This window comes from Syngnathus floridae, chromosome 3 (genome assembly GCF_059516105.1).
Source record: "Syngnathus floridae isolate MCC-2025c chromosome 3, RoL_Sflo_1.0, whole genome shotgun sequence".
Lineage (NCBI taxonomy): Eukaryota > Metazoa > Chordata > Actinopteri > Syngnathiformes > Syngnathidae > Syngnathus > Syngnathus floridae.
The window spans coordinates 19,709,920-19,733,943 of NC_142415.1; the positions used below are offsets into that span (position 1 = coordinate 19,709,920).

At 46.1% G+C, this 24,024-nt stretch overlaps 2 protein-coding genes and 1 long non-coding RNA gene across 6 annotated transcripts in view; 1 reads left to right on the plus strand and 2 right to left on the minus strand.

The window, feature by feature from the left end:
- The first annotated feature begins 282 nt into the window (after positions 1-282).
- On the plus strand, positions 283-12,816 carry dpy19l3 (dpy-19 like C-mannosyltransferase 3). Of its 2 annotated transcripts, XM_088371816.1 has the most exons (19): positions 283-481; positions 744-890; positions 1,051-1,178; positions 2,942-3,032; positions 4,231-4,352; positions 4,467-4,612; positions 4,824-4,947; positions 5,035-5,169; positions 5,295-5,426; positions 5,905-6,006; positions 6,430-6,503; positions 6,929-7,087; positions 7,161-7,283; positions 8,684-8,795; positions 9,459-9,515; positions 9,955-10,037; positions 11,505-11,637; positions 12,111-12,269; positions 12,360-12,816. In XM_088371816.1, exons 2-19 carry the CDS (start codon positions 755-757, stop codon positions 12,531-12,533), a joined length of 2,190 nt encoding a protein of 729 aa, XP_088227942.1. In that variant the 5' UTR covers positions 283-481; positions 744-754; the 3' UTR covers positions 12,534-12,816. The 2 variants fall into 2 exon arrangements, with proteins under 2 accessions (XP_088227942.1, XP_088227943.1); XM_088371817.1 differs by lacking the exons at positions 283-481; positions 744-890; positions 1,051-1,178 and adding an exon at positions 2,105-2,689.
- LOC148400984 (uncharacterized) lies at positions 601-1,263 on the minus strand. The gene is made up of 2 exons (XR_015857695.1): positions 998-1,263; positions 601-919 (listed from the first exon to the last, which is right to left on the minus strand). It is a non-coding gene; the product is annotated as an uncharacterized LOC148400984 (long non-coding RNA).
- A 4,877-nt stretch (positions 12,817-17,693) lies between the features above and the next one.
- LOC148400985 (neural-cadherin) overlaps positions 17,694-24,024 on the minus strand; it is a 107,363-nt gene continuing 101,032 nt past the window's right edge. For all 3 annotated transcript variants that reach the window (XM_088372298.1, XM_088372297.1, XM_088372299.1), the window contains 2 exons: positions 21,393-21,547; positions 17,694-20,801 (listed from right to left, as the gene is read on the minus strand). In XM_088372298.1, the coding sequence (XP_088228424.1) occupies positions 20,205-20,801; positions 21,393-21,547 (752 nt within the window). In that variant the 3' untranslated portion in view covers positions 17,694-20,204. The remainder of the gene's footprint in view (positions 20,802-21,392; positions 21,548-24,024) is intronic.

The following is a 24,024-nucleotide window of genomic DNA, read 5'->3' on the forward strand; positions in this document are numbered from 1 at the left end:
AAATATATCAAATAGTTTTGACGAGAAAACCTGGCACTTGACAGTGAGGGTTTTTACAGGTTCTATTGTCTTCATGCACCGGATAGAGCCGTGACAATGACGGAGGACAAAATAAAATGTACTCACTTGTGAAATGTAGTTTACAAACTGCTATGCGCAATCTTTGATCACGCTTTGGTATGTGTAACAGCTATCATTAAAGGAAAACAATACCATCGATAACAAGTTGTGGGTATAATTACATTTTGGGAAGACTTCTGCTTTTATTTCGAAGGCAAGCCCTGTCGAGTTCCGGCGTGAATACTCAATCGAACCCCGGGAGGTGAAAAGCCAGTTAATGCAATGAATGTGTGTTCTCTTGGCAGATGAGAGGAATATGAATGGGCCGTGGAGCTAACCAAGACCGGTAGAACGCAGACGATAGCAGCCTAAGTGGACGTTCCTCGGGCTGCGGTTCGGACGCGTACGTTTGGTTTTCCCGGTGCGTGTTCATTTGTTTGTATTACGGGAACGCGCGCCGCGGTGTCACAATGCTCGCAAAATCACAACAATGTCGCCTTATTAGTTAGTATAAGCCACATATGAGATTTTAGATCAATCTTGTGTACCAAAACTGTATTTTAGATTTAATCTAATCTCGTTTATAGTCCCCCAAATATTCAACAAACTCATCCAATCGACCACAGTCAGTTTCGAAAACAAACACAAGGTGGCGTCGTTGTTTACATTTGGATCTGTGGCAGGGCCGTGCATCATGGCAGCGCTGCGCCACAGGAAGGGCAGCCGGGCTAAGTGCCCTCCCCAGAGCACCGCTGCCGACTGTAAGCCTCAGCAGCCCCATCAGTCCAACTGTTGCCCCCAGCATCATCACCAGGACGACCTCCTGCAGGGTGAGTTCCAGGTTCGCTCCATCACATACCTGCCACAACACTCTGTGGGTCAAGTTCACCAAAAAGTTAAATAATACAATTAAAAGATGAGAATTATGATTCGGTACGGTTGACGTTTCCTCCTGATGATCCTCACGCGTGCATGCACAACCAACCGCAGGTGACTGGTCGTGGGGGTCCATCGTGTGCACGTCGGTGGGCTGGTCGGTGTCGGTGGGCCTGGGCCTGCTGTGCTGCATGTACATGGCCACGCTGCACGAGAACGACCTGTGGTTCTCCAACATCAAGGTGAATAAACGGTAGTTCTCGCAAGCCGTGCTAACATTAAGCCCGTCAGATCTACTTTAGTGCTCTAGCTCACGGACACAGCTGCTGCCTGTTAACTTTTTAATTTTTTTTTATCCGTTAGACATGTGTTTATGTGTTCAGAACTTTCGGTGGGATTGAAGAAAAAAAGGTAGTATTGCAACAAAGCCTGAGCTTGTTGTTGTAGCGCTGACTGTGTTACCACGGCAACAGAGTGGCCACAGCGTGTTTGGAGTTGACATCATCATTGGCAGTGCACTATGTTCTTCATGGACAAACACATGCTCAGACACTCCAAGAAGACGTTATACAAATATCAGACCTCCAACACTTTTGTTCTTCGGCTACAAAAGAACCTTAAAATGTCATATCCTAGTTTAAATCCTTTTTAGATGAAATTGTATATAAATTCTCTGTTACTTTTCAACCTCGGAAAAAAAAGCATCACATGTTTTTGACATTTACACTCACATTCTCATGGGACACCGAGTTTCTTAGCCGGATAACAAGGACAGAAGCTAGAAAGTTCATCATTTAATCTTATTGTTAGATGAGTATTTTTATGAGAAATATTTTTTAGTGATTAATGTGCTTGTTTGCGGTACAAAGTGAGCGGCGGGAAGTTTTAAAAGTCTCCTAGGGAGGATGGTTTGAGGAAAATAATAGTACATTTGAAGAATTGTGTTGCATGATAAATCTGCAGCATTTTGTTGCGGAATGCGGAACACAATTAACAGTGCAGTTCATTTAGGGCGGCGGCCCACCCGCCCACTTTCATTGTGTGCCGCTAGCCATGTCCACGTGGCTCGCAACAGGGAGTTAATTTGGGACGCAGCTGGACGACACATCCACAAGTGCGCTGGCGTTCCCAAACATTCCCCCCACTGCCTCCCTCCCTCCTATTCTTATAAAAGGTCAGGCGAGCCACAGTCCACTGGCTTCTCACTTTTCCATCCTCGTCCTGCACTTCGACTTCTGGCAGAGCCCTTTTTTTTTTTTTTTTTTTTTAACTGGGGCCTCAACAAGACACCACGAAGGCACCGGAGGGGATTCAAGTGCAGGGCCAGCGCGTCTGCTTGAGATCCTGACCTGCTCCCCCGTTTTTTTTTTTTTATGTGAAGCGGAGCGGAAGGTCGTAAAGGAGCTGCTCATTTCTGAGTTTTCTCTGCCATGGATCTTCAAAAGCTAAATGATTTGGAAGCACTTTGAAGACACCTCGGCCGCTCCGCTTCCATTTTCTCCAGATTGATTCGGATCTCTTCTATTGAGCTTTTCACTTGATGGAGCTCCGCAAACGGCGACGAGGTACGACCAAGGATGAAGAGGAGGAGGATGAGGGAAGCTCCGGATCCGCCTCGCTAGCTCCACGGTGGAGGTGGCGACGGACTGTTGCCACGGCGACAGGGCTGATGACGGCCGGCCTGCTGGCTTTGACGCAGGCCTGCTGCGTCAACGCCTTGCATGAGAACCTGCTGTGGTTCCAACAGCTCACGGTAGCGCCCAACAAACCTTCTAAGAACCTGCAAATTCTAAAACGACAACACAGTTTGGCCATTGGGACTCAAGAGGAAAATGAAGTCTTTTTATTTTTAAATTTTATTCAGCATTTTCGACAAAGCCTTACACATTTAACTTTCTTTCTCACACTAGTTCATCTTAACAAGGTGTAGCAAGTACTGTATGTTGACGCTAGGTAGCTGGAAATTTTCGACGCTAAACTGAACTGTGCAACATTTTTGTTACAGGAGGTAGAGCGTGAGATCTCCTTCCGGACCGAATGTGGACTTTACTACTCGTACTACAAGCAAATGTTGAACGCCCCATCCATACAGGAAGGTACCCCTGAAATGTTAAATCAATTCATGCTAACTTGAAAGCAATATTAGCAAACTTCATTCGGCCTTTGTTCATGGCCTTAATTTATCATTTATAACCTTTATAATTCTGTTGTTTGAGTAAAATCAAATGTACCACAGACAAAACAAGTGAGAATTAGAGGAATTAGCATTAGCTATGTTCCAGTGTGACTGCTGAGCGCTAACTAAATGTCGTCATGTGCATGTTTTAACCATCGTTCATTACTAAATATGATCTCTTAATAAATGACCAAAAAGGTATATCTTTATTTACCTGGTTTCTAAAATGCCAACTGAGGTTTGCAAATGTTGTTGGCCTTAAGCGCAAAAAGTAAAAATAAAAGCAATTTGAGCGTACGTTAGCAGGACACGTTAGCATTAGCTTGGCTACGCCCTCCATTTTGTGGCCTGACGTCAACAGTTTATTGCTAATGATGCACGTGGGTAAAATGACTCCTTGTTCCCATCATCACGGTCATCAAAATTCCTTCTTTACCGCAATTTTCCGCTACACTCTCTAATCGACTGACTGGACGCGAGGAGCGGAATGAAGTCACCGGGAGAGAAGGAGGAAGTGTAATGAAGGGAAATATTTAGAGAACGAGGGAGAGATAAAGCGAAGCGTGTGGGTGGAAACGTGGACGCTGTTTCACGGAAAATGCGGCTGGTTGCTGTCCGGTGGATCAAGCAGCCGTCGGGCCCAAAGTGGCTGGAATGTCGCAAGTTGGCATCAGGCATCGTTTCAATCACAGCAAACATGTTGTAACCATTTCCAGCCCTGCCCGCGGCCCTCTTTGGAATAATCACACCAGTATGGCTACAGATTCATTCGGGATCAGAGATGTTTGTTCTGGAAGAACTACTGTATTGTATTGTGGCACACACACACACGCAGAGATTTGGAGGAAATAATCCTAAAATGGGTTCGTTCAAGCAACATGGCTAACTTCCTGGGTTATTTCCAGCAGGGCTCCTTGAGACATTTATCTCATGCCGGACGTGTCGAGTGATTTTCATTTAGCTCAGTAAAAGTGACTTCAGGTGTTGAATTTGTAGAGCCTCGCTTCTTACGCTGACCGTCTCATCTAAATGTAAATTTGGAGTTGGTACTAATCGGACCACCAAATAATTTGTATGTTGAATTTTCATTGATTTTTTTTGTTTGTTTGTTTGCTCAGGATTGTCAGAGTTGATTCACGACAACTTGACAGAGTCCAAGAGGACCATCAACCTCCTGCAGAGGATGAACATCTACCAGGAGGTCCTTCTCAGCATTCTCTACAGGCTTTTGCCAATACAGGTAACACACACAAACACGAACGACCTCATGAAAATTTATATTTTGAAGAAAAAAAAAAATCGTAGAAAACCTTTGGCGGGAGTAATGCTGACAATTTTGTTGCATGTTTTGCAGTCATACCTGGAGCCCATGTACTTCTACATCTACAGCGTGTTCTCGCTGCAAGCGGTCTACGTGATGGCGCTGTACCTGACAGCGTGGCTTCTGGCTGGCTCGTGGACAGCGGGCGCGCTGGCCGCCATCTGGTACATCCTCAACAGGTGGGCACTGAGCAAAACTCCCGCCAGCCCGCAGTCATTCCACCGCAAACGTTAGCCTCATTAACTGAGCTAGCTTCTCTTTGATCTAATGTTCACAAAGATCAAAACAACACATTTCTTGGACGAATCAATAGGAACACTTCAGCCCACATGGTTTTATCCAGAGCCCGTATTGATCTGCGTAACTTCATCCAGGACCATGTGTTTGTAGGGTGGACACGACTCGTGTGGAGTTCACCATCTCGCTGAGAGAAAACTGGTCTTTGCCCTTCTTGGCGCTACAGGTTGCCGCCATCACGTGCTACCTGAGGCCTCGGCTGGGCGCTTTGCAGCAGGTGCGCGTGCACGCTAACGCCCAATGCTAACTCCCGTAACTGCGTCAGCATCAAGACTTTTCTGTGTGTTCTCCTTCCACTGGACAGAAGGTGATGGTGTGGTTGATGTTCGTGTGCAGCTTGTGCTTCTGCGTGACCTGGCAGTTCAACCAGTTCATCTTCCTGGTTCAGGCCCTCGTCGTCTACACGCTGGACTGTGTAGACGTGCTCACCGCCGCACAGGTTGGACTCAACACATATAGTTCTATGATATGAGCATATATGGTCATTTGCTGCCCTCTTGTGACTGTGAGGTGTTTTTTTGGTCTGCTCTGTCTGAGTTTTGTATTTTTTTTTTTTCTTCCCAGGTGACCACGCTGTACTTGGTCCAAGTGAGCGCTCTGCTGAGCGTCTGGCTGCTGCAGTTCTTCAACGGCATGATCCTGGGCTCTTTGGTGCTGAGCTTCATCGTGGCGGCCCTCCTCGTGCGTCACGTCCATGTGCGTAGACGGATGCGACGCCTGGCACGCACGCACACGCGCATGCGAGCATGGCTTCCTTTAAGATGCTGATAATTCCACTTTGTGAGCAGGAACACATTTCCCCATCAAGTCTTAATGTAATTTATTCCAATCCGATCTTATCACGCCGACAATTAGGAAGATATTTAGCGTGGCAGCGAGACGGCGCAAGGCTCTAAATCATTCATGTATGTATGCTAAGTTACTTGTTGAAAGTAGGCTGCTTTAAAATAAAAAAAAGCAGTATGAGTCATTCAGACGCTGTTAAATTAGAGTTTCCTAAAATAGAACCTTTAATGATACCGAAAAACAAAAGACAGTTAAGATAAGGTAGTTTACGTTGATTTGAGGCAAATTTTACAAAAGAGTAAAAAAATGTCCCTTAAATGACCAAAATATATTATTTCTTGAAACATTGTCTAAAATTTGTGAATTGATTTTTGTGCTCCTGCGGCAGCGTTCCCTGAAGACGGGAAGTTTTTCGGCCCGGGTGTTCAAGCTGATTATCCACAGCACCGCCGTCCTCCTGCTCACCTTCGCCTTCAACTTCCTGACCAAGGTAGTCCTCCGCCATTTCTTTCCTTTCTCCAACATCCATTTTTCCGCAAGAAAAGGGTCCAAAGGTTGTTTTCATTTGCTCTTACGTTGAGCTATTTCTTCTGATGTTTTGCACTTGAGGGCCAGCATACAAATCGACTCAGCGCCACCATCTACAGGGACCCGTTAGCCATGACAGTGCTTCGCTGTAAATAGTTGCATTCCACTTAATGAACACAAACGTTCACGGCAGCAGTGAATTACTGGTTCATTACAAGCGAGCGGGAAAAGGATAGAAAATACATTTCCCTTCCTCCCTCTGCAGTTGAGTAAACACACTCTGGAGGCCACTCTTCATCTGACATGGGTAGTTTTGAGGCAAGTTTGTTTTTGTATTTCTATTTCATTCCCAACCTTATCTGCATGCGCGTGCGTGTGTTTGCAGAAAGCGCTGCGGCTGCGATCTGACGAGCACATCTTTAAATTCATCAAGTCAAAGTTTGCCCGGGGGCCGACGAGGTAGGAACGGCAAACGCGCTCGTCTCTTCGGGCTCTCCTCTCGACCGCCGTTGTGCGTTTTATTCCTCCGACGCCGCAGCACCTGCGCGCGTGAATAATAGATGAGCGTTCGCACCATCGATTAGCTCGGTGCGTCGTCACTGGCGAGATAACGCCGGCTCTTCAATTATTCAGCAGCTGGCGCGCGATACGACGTTTATTGTGATATTCACATGTGCGCAGGGGGGGAGGGGGGGGGGGGATGTATATCTCTGCCATATCTTGCTGGCACAAAATATACAAGCGGCATTATTAAAAGCGCTTGTGAAAATGGTCCAAAAATGTTTCATATCGGAACGTTACAAAGAGCACAAACCAACTGTTGACGTTACTTATCATGCTCAAGTTACCGTTGTTGACGGCTCCTTTTGCTTTTTTTTTTTCAGGGACTTTGACGCCAACCTGTATCTGTGCGAGGAGGCCTTCGGCGCGCTGCCATTGGACACTTTAGAGCGTCTGTCCGCCAGCCTCCTGCTAGGCCCCTACGCCCTCACGCTGGTGCTGATGGGCGGCGCCCTGGCGCTGGCGGCTCTACGCAACCTCAGGTGCACCCCGAGGGAAACCCAAAAAGTCCGTTGCCGTCTTGAGTCGCTACGACCCTAGCCACTCTCCCTACAGAACAAAAGGTGGCGCTGCGGAGAGGAAAGCGGAGGGTCCGGCGGTGGCATCCTTTCGTCCGGACGTGGCCTACAACCTGCTGCACACGCTCTTCTATGGCTTGCTGGCCCTCAGCACCATGAGGTGATGGCAAACACTTTGCATTTGATCCTCTACCTTGTTGCTCTCAATGCACTTTTTACTTTTCGCCGCCAAGTTAGTATCTGTGCCTCGGGTGACTGCGGTGCTCTCCAAACGTAACGTAAGCCCCTCCCTCCAATTGGGCACACAGCACGACGCCTTCCTCGGTTCCAAAAGCCAACCGCCGGGTGCAAACCTTCCGCCTGATCCCGAGACCCCTCTTCTCGCCTCTTCTGTTGAGTGGCGCCTGGCCGTTGTCACGGCAACCGCAGCAACACCGCCCGGCGCCGAGCTTCTCTTATTATTCTGAAAGCGTTGTCGTTTCATAACGTACGCAATGAAAGCACGTGGATGAGTACGTCCGTGCGCGTCACTCCGTGTAGCTCCTCTGTGACGAAGCGATTGCGCCGACAACTGCAAAAGCGGAGAAGTCGATAATTGGAGTTGTGACTTTTGCTTTGTGTCGGATTCATTTCGAGAATCTCGCAGCTCGTTACAAGCTCGTTACAAACGTGCCGCGCATTCTAGACCGAGTCGCTCACGTGTTCCAGCTTTGGCGCCGGCAAGGGAGCTTCAAATGAAGTCTTGAAGGCGGAGTCTCGCTTTCAAATGAGGCTTTCAGGGACAGCTTTCAAATGGCATTGTCTGCCTGGTTCACTAAAAGCCTGCATCTGCTCGTTTGCTCGAGGTGCGTTCAATGACATCTCAAAATAATATCGAAAAAATTTATGACGTTAATAAGCAATGCCTTGTACTCGAGCACACTGCATTCGATGCACCAAAATCAGAACAGCCTCAGGGTGTAAACAAGGGTTAGGGTTTCAAGGATAGGCTGGGTAGGGTTTCAAATATGGCCTTGAAAACAGCCATCCTGTCGGCTTTCATTCGCAAGATGGGCTGTGCGCACGCTTTCAAATCCCACATTCAAATAAGGCTTTCAAGTGTTTCAAATTTGGACGGGCTTTTCAAATTAGCCTTTCAAAATTAGGAATTAGGATTAAAAAAAAATCACTGTCCAAGGCAGAATTAGACTTGAATTCAAACGTTTTCACCCGCAAGTTCAGCTCACATGAAGCGTTTGGGAATGGCGTAAAAGAGGCGGCGGCGGCGGCGGCGGCGGCGGCGGCGGCGGCACAATGTCGAGGCTGTGTGTGCGTGTGTGAAAGCATTAAACAGAAGCACAGAGACAGACTGCACACGAACTGACAAATTGGATTTTTTGGCTCCCTGTAAGTGCTGATGAAGAGCAGGAGGCCAAAAGTGCAGGCAGACTGCGTTTCTTGTTTTTTGGGGTTTTTTTTTTTTTTTTTCCCTTTCGCTTCTGCATATTGAAAAAGTTTGTTTTCTACAAGCTTTCACATTGTTTGTACGCCTTCAACCGGTTTCTTCTTTTCACCGTGCAGGATGAAGTACATCTGGACGGGACATATGTGTGCCGTGGCGGCGTATGGCGTGTGCGGGAGGGACGTCTGGGCCGTGCTCCTTCACGCGCTCCGATGCAACACCAAAGTCACGGTCAGTGTGAACACCTGAACTTGATTCAAAGCGAATCCCACCAATGATGCGTTGGAGTTTCGATTTGGGTTTCGAGTCGCAAAGGCATCGCTTTCAAATGAAGCCTTACAGAAAGGGAGGAAGAATGAGAATGACCGAGAGCTTTTCAAATAAGGCTTTTGCAGAGTTGAAGTGGGAGCCAGATTTGGAGTTTCAAAAAGTTACACTTTGAAAAAGTTACGATTTGAAGACAGCGGGACTTTTTGAAGCAAAGATTGCATCTTCAAACATGGCGAGCCAGAGTAGCGATTTTCAAATAAGGTTGCGAGAGAAGAGCAGGGATTCAAGTGACAACTGGGCTTTCCAGACACCATTTGGGTTTCTGATTTTTTTTTTTTTATTCAATGAGAGTTGACAAGTCATGCCAAACATTTAACAATTTCAGTTAAGGTAGAATTAGGCTTTCAAGACAGACGCTCAATGTACCCGCAGGTACCTTTTATAGCCAATTTGCGGGGAGAATAATTGAGTCAGCGAGCGCATCGTTCATTCCCAAAGGCGTCCGGACTGGCGACCTGCTGCGACGTGCCAAGTGCAGGGTTGCGGCCACCAGGGGGCAGTGTGGCTCTTAGGTTTGGCCTTGAGTGACTTGCGCCTCTTTGCTGTGTGTCCTCCCTCCGCCAGCTGACGTTGGTCCGCTACGCCGCGCCCGCCGCCGTCTTGGCCTTCCTCTCTTACAAGGTAGCACAACACAACAATACACAAACAAGAACCAGCCATTGTGCGCCTTCAACGCGCCACCAAGTGCTTTTATTATTTCCCCCCCCCCCCTTCCTATTATGACTTGACTTCCTATTATGTGACCGTCATCTCATAATACCAGCAATATTTTTGTATACAACACCTTCAAGCATTTTCATTCTGCTGCTGATGCCATTGTGCGCTTGCACACAGAAAAAGACTTTAGTCAGATACGCTAGACTTTTCAAATTGCGATTCATAATTCATTTGCAAATTTAGTCGTTTATTGTTATTTTCAACGCCAGCTATTTTTAATGAAAGTATTGCTTAACGTCGCTAATGACGTCGACTGCATATTGGGCGCCACTTAGCCGCAATGACTCAATGCAACGTTTGTTTTTTTGGGGCATAACGACATCAATTTCATCGTCGCCTGCAGTTCTGGCCCAAGATGGTGGAGGAGCTGTCTGACTTGAGGGAGTTCTACGATCCAGACACTGTGGAGCTCATGACCTGGATTAGGTACACACACACACACACAGACACACACACACACCATCATCATCTCTGACATCAAAGGCAAATCTTATTAGTTTCCCTACTTTGTTTGATGTTCTTGATTAGGCCGTGTGTGTGTGTGTGTGTGCATTGTGTGTGTGTGCATTGTGTGCATGTGTGTGTGTGTGCGGGTGGCCCCTGACTGATGAGAGCCCAAGGGTCTTGATGAATAAGAAATGGTAGTTGTTGGAAGAGACCCATCTACTGGCAGTGCTCCGGTAGCCCCCTCCCCGCCACGCCGCCCACTCTCGCCCCCCCCCCACGAGGGTCTCCGTGGCCGGGCTGCTGATCAAGAGCGCCGGCCTGGTGGGATGTGGGCTTTGGAAGTCTGGCTGCGGCTGCTGTGCACTTTCCAGCGGCTGTCTCACTACTCAAGTGGAGACTTCTCACTTAATTGCTCTGAGGGACTGCTGACATGCTGCTGTTTTGGTTAGCAACCAAGTCGCAATGTAGCTCAGGTAGCAACGCTTTCATTTGTTTGTATTGTGCGGTTCGCCGGCCCGAGTCAGGCTTGGTTTGCGACTTTCATAATAGGCTTCGACGAATTCAAGTCGGCTTTCGGGCTCTGAAATGAAGCTTTCGACGCGGACGGCGTTTAAAATGAGGCTTTCGAAAGCGAATCGGGCTTTCGCAGCGGGCTCGGCGAAGTCGATTTGGTAGGTGCTGATGATTTGTTTAGCGGAGAGTTCAACTGCTCCCAGCTCTTTTCAATCTGATGTTTGCGTGCGACTAATTTGAGCGTCGCCACCGTGTTTTCACGACAACGTTGTCATTACGCCGATTGTCGTGATTACTGCGGCTGCTCATGCTAAAATGTGTGTGCGTGCTCCTCGCCTCAGGAGCTAATCCCATTAGGCTGCCAGGATTATACGGGTTGCGCGGAATTACTCTGGCGGGGAGGGGCTAAGCCTGCCCGCCGCGCTAATTACATTCCGGATGAAAGCGTTACGGCGGCGAAGGAGGCTCGTCTTACGGCCGCGGCGTCTGAGCTGAGTTATTAGCTTCCGTGCGCGGGAAATCACACTGACTTCAAGCCGCGCCGCCTAACAAGGAGCGAAATGAAAGATGGATGCTTTCGCGCCAACGGTTTTTTGTCATTTGGAAAAAGGCTCGTTTGAATTTGTCGCCTGATGCAAGTCATTGTTTGACACTGCGGGCGTTCAAGATGGAACAGCGGGAAATACGTACAACATTGGCTTCCATTTTGCGTCCACGTCGGTCAGGTGCAAGATAGGGTTTGAAAATAAGGTTAGGTTTTCAAAATAGCTTTTCAACATTTCTATAGTCGCCATTTAAAACAACCACTTCAAGCTCTCGTGGCCTCCGCGACAAAGACGACAACGTGAACGAACACCTGACAGATTCCTTTTCTCTCTTTCCGTCGCGTCGTTTATCAAAGGCGGCCACGTGTTCTCTTTGATCTGTCGGCAGCACAAAGACGCCGGAGCGTGCCGTCTTGGCGGGAAGCATGCAGCTGCTGGCCGGCATCAAACTGTGCACGGGGCGAATCATCACCAACCACCCGCATTATGAAGACGCGGACCTGAGAGACCGGACCAAACAGGTAGCGACAACACACCAAGGTCTTCTTGTCTGTCGCCACAGAAAACCTCAACTGAGGTTTGTTCCTCATCAACATCTGGAAGAAAAGAAATCAAACAAACCTTTTTCAGTGCAGTTGGCGTAATTGGCCCGCCAGAGGAAATCGAAACGTTTTTCCACCTTACCAGACAGATGTTGGTGTCTTTAATGATGGAGCCCCAAAAAAACCCACAGTGAAATGTCCCAAATGGTTCAAGTTGCAAATTTCCTCTTTGAATGGGAAGAATGGGACATTAATAATGTGATTAAATTCGACAGTATTAATAATCATTGGGAAGAAAAGTTTTAAGAACACTGTTTCTCAAAGACATGGTCATTTATTTATTTTTTGCTAAAAAAAGCCTTACTATACATGGTCATTTTGAAAAGCAACACTAGTGAAGAAAGACAATTCTGGCCGCCGCCTCACGCTGGTTGTCCCGCTTTGCCTTGGAGGTGTACCAGGTGTACGCCCGGCGCTCTCCGCAGGACGTCCACGCCATCCTGCAAGGGCTGGGCGCCCACTACGTGGTGTTGGAGAACTCCATCTGTTACGAGCGCCGCCACCAGCGAGGATGTCGCCTCAGAGACCTGCTGGACCTGGCCAACGGACACGTGGGTCCACATCCTCGACTTCAAAATAAACACCAGATCGTTCTATCGTCCTGTTTGTGTCGGTCACATGATTTCCTTTTGTCCAATCAGATCATGGACGGTGAAGGGGATAACGACGCCGACCTGGTGGCCGCCGCCCACCCGCGATTCTGCGACGCCGTCAAGACGGACTCGCCGGAATACACCGCCTTGTTCAAAAGAACCTTCCAGAACAAAACCTTCCATGTGTACCGAGTCAAGAAGAAAGCCAAGAAGAACTCGTAAGATGACAGCAGCTGACGCACACTTTGTTCAACTGTGTGTGTACCTAGAAGCACATATGTTTGGCAACTTTGGACAATGCACAAGAAAATCCATTCACTTTTCCTTCTTTAAAGGAGTGCACTTTGGTATTAACTGGTGCCGTTAATGGCTCTGGAAATGTGAATATGTTGTGAGTCAGTGACGGTGATTTTTTTTTTTTTTTTTTTTTTTAAAGGTTAGATTAATGTGAGGTCTAAACATCAGTATTTTACTGCTAAACAGACAAAATATTAACAAAAGGCAAGCAGTGATTCTTTATTTGAAATAAGTGAACCACTACAGCATTTGAGTGCTAAACTGCTCGTGAGAGGCTACCAAAACGTTAGCAATAGTCTGGCAAATGCAAATGTCTAGCAAAGTGCTTAGTAGTTGCAACTGGGTTTGAAACCGCTCGCTAAATGCTAACAAACATTGGTAGCACGTATAAGCAAAGTGCCACCATGCAGCTAGTGATGTGCATTCCAGTTCTTTTAGAGTCTTTAGAATCAGTTCACTCAAAAGATTCGTTCAAACGAATCGTTCAACGATTTTTTTCAGTGAACGAGTTTTTTCAGTTCATATGACTTCAACCAGTAGGTGTCAGTAATGCGCGTTGAAGCTGGTGCCACCTCGCCGTAAAACAAAACGAAGAAGAAAATGACGTCACTTCCGGTTTACGAACGAGTCTTGAATTGCATTTCCCATTCAGTTCATCGCGAGAACGGATCAGTGAGGGAACGAGTTCATGGGTGAACTGCCTTCCCGTGCATCAACGGATCAGTCAGTGAACTATGTAAGCCAGAATGTCGATTTACGATTTGCCAAGGAAAGAAAGAACCACTCAATGAAACACCACTTCTTTTATGCGCGTTTTCTCCAAGCTAATGGCTAACTTTATTGCATGAAGGGATGCGCCGTTATGCAACAACAGGGAGATTATGCTTCTCTTTGGGTCATCTTGATTTTATAACACTGATAGTAGTTTTTAAATAACGTGTATGCATATATACGCCTAAATATTGTTATCCAATATATCTATTGCAATTTCACATTGGGTTGTTGGTTTGAAATTTACTTTTAATATTATTTTTTTTTAAATAAACATTTATGTTAAAACTTGTCTGGTGTTTTATTCCTTGTTTTTATATTCGCCAATTAAAATATAAAAATTAGACATTTGGTTAACTGCTTTATATGACAATATGTATGTGTTTTACGTTGTTATATGAGTTGGAGTCCCACAAATTAATAATAATTGTCGGCATAGCGGATTTTTTTTCGACCTTTTATTCAAACACGTTCGGTATAATAACACCATTAAATACAATCCAACAAATACAAAATTAAAACATCAATATCGGCATAACGTGTGTCGGCTGGCATAGCAGCAAACGCTGTCTGTCACTCGTTAATCTTCACAAACGAACCTGAAAATGGCAGTGTATCTAATAGAGCGTCTGAGTGACGTCACAGATCAGACAGCCAATCAGGAAGTGGCCTGTTATTAGGTACACCTGAAAATGGCGGTGTACCTAATGGAGTGTCCAAGTGACGTCACAGATCAAACAGCCAATCAGAAAGTGGGGGTGAGGGCGGGTGTGGCACTTTTCACTTTCAGTTAAGCTTTGACCATGATATTTCCCTAATAAAGTGGCCTAGGGTTAGGGTTTGGAGTGTCCGTGTGATTCCCTCGTTAAGTGCACCTGCGTGAAAACTTTTAGCTCCTTTTCAACGTGAAAGAAGCTAAAACTTTTCACGCACCTGCGCTTAACGAGGGTCACTTGGAAAACATGTTGGAACGCGGCCCCCAGGACTAGAGCTTGACACCTGTGACCTTTGACCATGATATTTCCCTAATAAAGTGGCCTGTTATTAGGTACACTTGAAAATGGCGGTGTACCTAATGGAGTGTCCATGTGATTCCCTCGTTAAGTGCACCTGCGTGAAAAGTTTTAGCTCCTTCCGAACGTGAAAGTGACCAAAAACTTTTCACGCACCTGCGCTTAACGAGGGTCACTTGGAAAACATGTTGGAACGCGGCCCTGAGGACTAGGCTTGACACCTGTGACCTTTGGCCATGATATTTCCCTAATAAAGTGGCCTGTTATTAGATACACTTGAAAATGGCGGTGTACCTAATGGAGTGTCCGTGTGATTCCCTCGTTAAGTGCAGGTGCGTGAAAACTTTTAGCTCCTTTTGAACGTGAAAGAAGCTAAAACTTTTCACGCACCTGCGGTTAACGAGGGTCACTTGGAAAACATGTTGGAACGCGGCCCCCGGGACTAGAGCTTGACGCCTGTGACCTTTGACCATGATATTTCCCTAATAAACTGGCCTGTTATTAGGTACACTTGAAAATGGCGGTGTACCTAATGGAGTGTCCGTGTGATTCCCTCGTTAAGTGCAGGTGCGTGAAAACTTTTAGGTCCTTTTGAACGTGAAAGTGACCAAAAACTTTTCACGCACCTGCGGTTAACGAGGGTCACTTGGAAAACATGTTGGAACGCGGCCCCCAGGACTAGAGCTTGACACCTGTGACCTTTGACCATGATATTTCCCTAATAAAGTGGCATGTTTTTAGGTACACTTGAAAATGGCGGTGTACCTAATGGAGTGTCCGTGTGATTCCCTCGTTAAGTGCAGGTGCGTGAAAACTTTTAGCTCCTTTTGAACGTGAAAGAAGCTAAAACTTTTCACGCAGGTGCGCTTAACGAGGGTCACTTGGAAAACATATTGGAACGCGGCCCCTCGAGGACTGGAGGTTGACACCCCTGGTTTAAGTGAAAAGTGCCACACCCGCCCTCACCCCCACTTTCTGATTGGCTGGTTGATCTGTGACATCACTCGGACACTCCATTAGGTACACCGCCATTTTCAGGCGTACCTAATAACAGGCCACTTCCTGATTGGCTGTCTGATCTGTGACGTCACTTGGACACTCCATTAGGTACACCGCCATTTCCAGGTGTCCCTAATAACAGTCCACCTCCTGATTGGCTGTTAGATCTGTGACGTCACTTGGACACTCCATTAGGTACACCGCCATTTTCAGGTGTACCTAATAACAGGCCACTTCCTGATTGGCCGTCTGATCTGTAACGTCACTCGGACACTCTATTATACCGAATGTGTTTGTGTTTGAATAAAAAGTTGAAAAAAAATCCGTTATGCCGACATGTTAACCAAATGTCTAATTTTTATATTTTAATTGGCGAATATAAAAACAAGGAATAAAACACCAGACAAGTTTTAACATAAATGTTTATTTAAAAAAAAAAAAAAAATATTAAAAGTAAATTTCAAACCAGCAATCCAATGTGAAATTGCAATAGATATATTGGATAACAATATTTAGGCGTATATATGCATACACGTTATTTAAAAACTACTATCAGTGTTATAAAATCAAGATGACCCAAATGTCAGATTTTTGTTTCAATTGGCGAGTATAAAAACAAGGAATAAAACACCAGACAAGTTTTAACATAAATGTTTATTTGAAAATAATAATATTAAAAGTACATTTCAAACCAGCAATCTAATGTGAAATTGCAGTACATATATTGGATAACAATATTTAGGTGTATATATGCATACACGTTATTTTAAGTGTTATAAAATCAAGATGACCCAAAGAGAAGCATAATCTCCCCGTTGTTGCATCACGGCGCATCCCTTCATGCAATAAAGTTAGCCGTTAGCTTGGAGAAAACGCGCATAAAAGAAGTGGTGTTTCAGTGAGTGCTTCTTTCTTTGCTTGGCAAATCGTAAATCGACATTCTAGCTTACATAGTTCACGCCAGGAGAGGGACGCAACACGTTCACTGACTGATCCGTTGATGTACGCGGGGAAGGAAGGCAGTTCACCCATAAACTCGTTCGCGAACGGGAAAGTCACGCTTCGTTCCCTCACTTATCCGTTCTCGCGATGAACTGGAAATGCAAACGCTCACTCACAGCTCCGTTCAGTTAGTGAACGGGAAATGCAATTCACGACGCGTTCGTGTACAGGAAGTGACGTCATTTTCTTCTTCGTTTTGTTTCACGGCGAGGTGGCACCAGCTTCAATGCGCACTACCGACACCTACTGGTTGAAGTCATATGAACTGAAACTCTCGTTCACTGAAAAGATTCGTTCATATCGTTCACTCATGAGCCAACACTACGAGAAGCTAGCGAAACGCTGTTAGCCGGCGAGGGAGCCATGTTGTGATGCCTGTCATGTTTTTGCTTTCCCTTCACTGCCGCTATTCTCATCAGTCGACGCTTCAACCTTGCACTCCAATCATCTCAGCCACACACGCACACACACACACACATGAATAATGGAAGCAGTGAGGAAATTGCAGCGCTGATTCTCCGTAGCAATCCAGAATAGCCCCAGCGAGTGTTGCTGCTGCATCACTTGTGTATGAAAGGAAGCTTTGTGGCGGCTGAGGGGAGTTGAGAGGAAGGAAAAGACCCGAGTGGAGAATGTGCCAGGCTTTCGCCACGACGTGATTGACAGGCGGCGGCGGCGTCGGTGGTGGCGGCCCAATGCTTGTCGACTCAGTGGGCGAGAAAATAAAATCATATAAAATAAGTCATCATTAAGATGAGGGAAGATGCCAAAAGTATGGTGTTAGGGAAAAAAAATTAAAAAATGACAAATGCTTGAAAAAGGTGAAAAAATAAAACTTCAATGTATCATAAGGCATAAAAGAAATTTCATTTGAATATTTATACAAGAACAAAAAATGTGAAAACAATTCAATTCTAACTGCCAAATACAACCGAACTGCAACTGATTATGAAAATTGTTTCATAAGGGGAAAAGGAATGTGATTCATAAGATCATGAAAAGGAAATGATTATAAAGTAGAAGAAATAAATCATTTGGTGGGTTTCAAAACATGATGACAATTGTTTTTTAAGCGTGGCAAAAATATTTTAAAAAATAAATGAAACATGTTAAAAATGATTAAAAATGTGTAAAAAGTTTGAGATTTGTTGGTGTGGAAACAAACATTACAAATGATTTAAAGTGCAGAAATTGTAAAATGTAAAAATAAAACTTATGTTAATATCGAGGTTTAAGTCCAGCCATGTTGATGACATCGGTCCAACAACAAAATCATGTTTTGTATTTTGCAGCAGCCGTGAGCGGTGCAAACAAATGAAGTTTATTGAGGAAAACAAATGAGAGCAAATACAAAGCACAAAACTCTTCAAAGCTCATCATCACACACGACTTTTAGAAAATGATTTTTTTTTTTTTTCTGTTCACTTGTTTGTTTTCCACTTGGCTCTCGCTTTCTCCTGTTTGTCGCAGGCAGCAAGAGCGAGTGCGCCACGTAAATAATCATTTCCTCTCTTTATGTACAAGGTCGGGCGAAAAAGCACAACATGCGTGCCCTCGAAATGACAATGCAAGAAATTAAAAGACTGCAACCCAAATTTAAAAAAAAAAAAAACATCCTTCGTGAAAGCCACATGGACAAAAGTTTTGGGACACTTCATCCATCATTTGCTGTCCACGTTTGGATAAATTTGGTGTGAGAATGCTCGACTGAGTCATCAAGATGTGACTATCCAAACAAACAAAAAAAAAATGTTGAACTTTTTTGACATCACATTATTATGTCTTATTTTTTTGCAGAACATCCTGGATGTGTCTCAATACTTTTGTCCATATAGCCTTGAGGCAATTCTTTCCATAAAACTTTTTCAGTTAACATCATAACCATCCACTCATCTAAACAGTGGCAACCCCAAACATAACCTTTCTCCACCAATTTGAAGAATATTTCCATGTGACCATGTGCGACAGACAACCTGCCCCCACCTCGGTGGACCAACAAATCAGGCACTTGATGACGTTGTCAATCTTGCTTTTGTCCTGCCTCGCAAACACGCTGCGACGCAGAGCGGTGGGGGTGTGTTTGTCTTTGCGGCCTGTTAAATGTTTTTGCCGTCATTGATTGGGGGTCGAGGGGGTCAGCAGGCGGAGGTGAGCGAGGAGATAAAACAGCTCCCTGCAGCTCTCTTCATTGCTCGCTCGGCAATTGGGTAGATGTACAGGACGAGAGGAAGGGATTTACTGGGAAAATGGCCACTTAGCAGAAACAATTCACTGAAAAATACAGCAAAATGTTTCTGTTTTGAATGAAAATGGACCCTTGAAAATTGTTCAAAATATTTGTGAAAATCAGGAAAAATTCAATAAATACCACAAAGAAGTAAAGATTGTAATGGCTGCAAAATTACAAAATGAGTGTTGACATTGTTGATGAAAAGGGGCTTTTTGTCTTGACTCGAGAAAATCTCGTGACCGCCCGGGGGCACTTTGACGGCAAGTTTAGTCTCCAGCAGGGGGCGGTAGAGGTAAAAATGGCCACCCCCCTGAGATGGGTGCATTCATCTCCTTCATCCATATTCCTCAAATGCAATATTCATCAGAAGAGAACGTTTAGACGAGTGTGTGTGTGGGGGGGGGGGGGGGGGCACATTAAAAATATAATTGCAAAGACCATTTCTGCCTTGAGATCCCATTTAAAATCATGAGTCAAACCAAATTGTCCAAATGGTTTCATAATGAATGAAAATGGTCATCCATTTTCTCGGTAACATCGATCGGAGAAGCAAATGAGTGAGGAGGAAAACAAAGAGCCACAATTATTAACTCCTTGCTGCTTTGATGATCAATCATGATTTTCGTTTTAATCAGCGCAATAACAACAATCACCTTTTCTTCGCGGCGGCAAAGCAGCGAGACGAGGTCGGGCCAGAACGGCGACCTGCTTGTGTCACGCGTGTCCTTGAGCGTTTTGGCATTTGCTATTTTGCCGCCAGCCAGTCCTTCTGCAAGCGGCCGCTTTGTTTCCTGGCTGTCGCAGTGCAAATGGAGACAAGAACGAGAGCGCAAGATCAAGTAGCTCGATGTCGCGAGAGAAAACCCGCCATCGATACGCGCGACTCCTTGTAAACGTGTCACGCGCCATCTTGGGCCAGTTTATTTGGCACAGAAGAGATTTGTAGCAAGAAAAAAACAAAAACAAAGGGTGGACAGTCTGTTCCTGGGCAAACTTGAGGCCTCAAAAAAAGCTAGAAAAAAAGCTCCCTTTCAGAACACAAAAAGGTCTAAAGATCATTGTTTCTTTCTTTTAACAATGAATATTCTTTTCATTTTTTAAAAATCTTTCACTCACATTTCTGACCAATGTGATGAGTAGTTTTGTTTTATTTTGATTGTGCAATTTTATTGGACAATTCATAGTTTGTGTGCTGATGGTTTTGACCCAGGAACAGATCAAATCCATCCCCATTCCATGACATATACGTGCTTGTCTGTGTACCTAATAAAGTGGCCATTTGGTGATTATTTACACAACAAGAAACAGGCAAAGAGGCCAAAAATACATTTTTAGGTGTCTCTGCTGTGCCTGCATATATATATATAAAAAAAACATTTGTTTTCACATTTAAGGGCCCTCGGTTGACGTCCATGACGGCGACGGCGTGGGTCCGCCGGCCCATCCCGAGTCAGTGCTCAAATGGCACGTTCCATTATCCAGCCGATTGATTGACAGCAAATAACATCGAGAGTCTGTATGTGTGTATTTGTGTGTGTTTGCGTGAGGGTCACCTTTCCCCCTCGAGAGGGTCCTCTGCGCTTAGAGGTCACTGGCCTCGGCCCGCTCGTACAGCGCCCTCAGCTTCTCGAAACGCGGCCCCCACTCCCCGAGCGTCTCCTCGCGCCGGGCGTCGGCCGCCCCGTCGCCGGCGTCCAAGCCCGCCGAGCTGAAGGAGCTGAGCGAGCCCGCCGGGGAGCCGCCGCCCTCGGTGGAGAAGACCTGCAGGGAGTCGAAGGGCCCCGTGTCCGGGTGATGGTCGGCGTCGCGGATGATCTCGCACAGGTAGCGGGCCAGATCCTGGCTGGAGAAGGAGAGCGAGCGCCGGCCCAGCCGGGGGGGCTGCCCCTGGGCCGGCAAGCGCGCGGGCGGCACGTCCCGCCGCGACCCGCAGGCCGTCCCCGAGGCGGACGAGGACGCCGACGGGGGCGGCGTGCCGGAGCTGGCCGTCCTGCTGAGGGCGTCCGGCGGCTGGACGCAGGCCGGGGGCGTCGAGGCCTGGTGGAGGAGGTGGAGGTGGTGCTGGTGATGCGCCGGTGGCGGCGGCGGGTGGTGCAGCGCCCGGGATCGACAGTATTGCACCGACTGGGCCGGGCTGGGCTGCAGAGACTTCTGGAGCTCGGCCATGTCGTACGCGTTCTGCACAAAGACGCCGACGCACGGAGCTTCATTCGTAAAGAAAAACGTTCCGCTTCACGGATGAGCTGGCGTGCTTTGGACCAGATTGGATTTTGTCCAGAGATGAGCCGCAGCTAATTGGGATGAGCTTCAGCATCACCCCAAATCATTGGGTGGAGGAGAAGCTCTTCTTAATTGAGCCTGCGTTTGACCTCCTGAAGAGGAGATTGAAGGGAGACCCCCCTCGGAGAACTGGCTTGCAGTACTACCGAATACTGTGAAAAATCTGCAATAACAGCAACATTGCAGGCGTGGAAAGGCCAGTCTTTGAAGTACTGTCGAGGTCTTATGGGCTGAATTGTTCTCCACGCACACACACTGATTGTGTTAATTGTGTTCTATTCGTCTCTTGCAGACAAGCCTGTGCTTTCACCAACAATCTGACATGGTTGAGCTTTGCTGTTGCCACGGTTACAGCATCAGCATCTGACGTGCGTGTGTGTGTGTGTGTGTGTGTGTGCGCAAATGACACTTTGCGGACACGGCCCGACGGAAGCAAGCTAACAACAAGTGAATATACTGTATGCTGCATGTGTGTATTTTGTGGGGTACCTGGTCCTCCTCGCCGCCGCCCTCCTCGTCGTAATTGAGGACGTTCTCTCGCACGTCCTCCCAGCCGTCGTGGTGCGCCGACACGTGGTACACGCCCTCTTTCAGGCCTTTGTAGCTCCTCCAGCGTGTGTACAGGAAAATGCCCAGCAGCAGCACTGAAATGAACCATCATCATCATCAGCATGCCGCTTTCATCTGCATTTTGGCCAAAGAGAGCGCTAGGAAGGATATTAGCTTCCGACTATGCTAAGGCAGTTAGCATTTTACCACTGAGGTCAGATGTACATGACAGATGCCAGTTCTTTTTTTATTTTATTTTTATTATTTTCATTATGTCATTAATTTCTACCCATATTTTTGTTTACAATGTTCAGCAAAAACTTCATTGATCACAAAAATTTCGGTGATATATATATATATTTTTTTTTTATTCCCAGATTTGATTTCAGATCGACGGCCATGTGTCACCAGCTGACGAGCGCCGCTCCTCGTCAGCTGACTGTCAAATACGCCTCACGCTCATTCGGCTGGAAAAACACGGAAGAGTGAAGGAGAAGCAGGTAAGGGGCGATCGATAGTCATTTACGGCTGCGGCGTAACTCCATTCTGGCACGTTTGCTCCATCAAACAAGGCAACGCTCGGGCGAGAAGAAGATGAAGATGAATACCAAGGAGAAGGGGGACGAGTTGAGGAAGAGCAAAAGAAAGATAAAACACAGATAGAGATATTTGGTGAAATGGTTCCCGCCAAAAAAAGCTAAATAAAAGTGGCCTGGAAAATTATTGAGAAACAATCAAAAAGTGAAAGCAGCTAGATATTTAAAATAATAATAATAAAATGAGAAAACAGTGACAATGAGTCAAAGAAACAAAATAAAAGCACATAAAACGAGTCTGAGATCAGTTTCAGTAACTGATTGGTTCTTGTTTGGCCAAGCTGGCAGATCAAACCGAAAAATAAAATAAAAATAGTGGGAATGTGAAAGCAACACCAGCACACACAGATCTGAGATGAGCTGCTGTCAAGACACGCGCTTCGCTAGCATCGATTTCCGACGCGAGGAGAGAGAGAGGGGAGGAGAAAAAAACAACACAGCCTACAGGCCAAGTGCTGTGTGCTTGTGTACGTCCGTGTGTGTGTGTGTGTGTGTGTGTGTGTGTAAGCAGAGGTCAGGGCCAAGAACAAGATGGATATTGTGGGCTCAAAAGGCCTCTCTGGAGGGCAAACAGAGATACGGAAGAGCTGATCAGTGCTTCTGACAGTGTGTGTGTGCACGTGCGAGGGAGTGAAACATTATGTGTTTATTTGTTTTCGCAGCCTCCAAAGTCCCAAAGCTTCATCCTGGATTTTTTTTCTCCTCGCTTCGACTTTCCGACTCCTTAACTCTTCTTCGCTCTCACGTCAATGTGGACTTGAAGTAGATTTAAAACAATGGTCCAAATTGATGTTTCTCACTTTCTCTGAGAGGAAATATTCACGCAATTGGGAACGGGAGTCTAAAGCCAATTTGGCCATGAGACTATGGGAGGGGGAGGGGGGGTTCGGGGAAGAATGAGAAATGGTCGAAAATATGTGAAATTGGACATCGTACTCCCCAAAATAAATATGAGAGATAACAAAAAAGGAAAACGAAAACAATAGTTAACAAATGACAGAAAGTTGTCAACAATGAAGAAAAATGGCAGTGGGAATTCAATTATCATAATGTGGCGTTATTTTAAAGAAACCAACAGGAATTTGTGAGAAAAATGAAATCAGGGATTTTTTAAAATGAATTAATTTATCTTTTAAATTAGTTTTATTGTTTGTATTTGATTAAATTCTAACGAATTCGTTTATTTTAATTTGCTTTTAATTGAAATGGCAAATTATAGTTCAACTTTACAAAGATGTCGCTACAGTTCCAGTAGTTCTTTGCCAAAATGAGAGCAAATGCCTCCAAAAGTAAAAATGGATGGCTTGAGCAGCAGCAAGCATCTTTCATGTCTTCAGCTCATTCCACATTCTGTCCACATGATCAACTGCAATCAGATGAATCATTCATCTTGCACGGCCCAACTTTTCTTGATGAGGCAAAGACAAACACCCCATTGGGATTTTGGTGACAGCGCCTGCCGGCCGATCGGCGCACGCCGACGACACGGGCGAGCTGAATTGAAATCAGCGGCGAGATTGGTCCCCACTGACCGATCACCGATGACGACGCTTGTCAATCACGGCGCCATCGACACCCTGCCAAGGTGACAAGATCGCACCGGACCATAAGCCACCATGACGAAGTGATCGGCAAGGTTTAGGAAATCTGCTGCGATTTCAGCAAATCTGCTTTGTCTTGAAATTTCCGGACAAAACGCTTTCTTTTACCCGTCCAAAACGACTTTTGTCTTTGTGGAGAGAAGAAGGCGAGAAGCGTCATTCCTCAGCGTTTGCGGGCGAGAAGCGCCGTTTCTCATCTTCCCCTTCTTCTTTTTGCACGTCGCGTCTGGTTACGTCGCTGCGTGATCTGCGCCAGCCGCCTGCTGCGCGCATGTGTGTGCGTGCGCGCCATTGTCCTCAATTAAATAAGGCGAACATTGCGGCGGCGCTGACAACAGCTCGTACCCTGCGGCACCTCCTTGTCACCCCGGGCAG

Excerpts from the sequence above, each read along its gene's own strand:
- dpy19l3 (XM_088371816.1), top strand. The coding sequence starts at position 755 with ATGGCAGCGCTGCGCCACAGGAAGGGCAGCCGGGCTAAGTGCCCTCCC. Across the intron at positions 6,504-6,928 it reads TTTGCCCGGGGGCCGACGAG|GGACTTTGACGCCAACCTGT; the intron begins GTAGGAACGGCA and ends TTTTTTTTTCAG. Across the intron at positions 10,038-11,504 it reads GAGCTCATGACCTGGATTAG|CACAAAGACGCCGGAGCGTG; the intron begins GTACACACACAC and ends ATCTGTCGGCAG.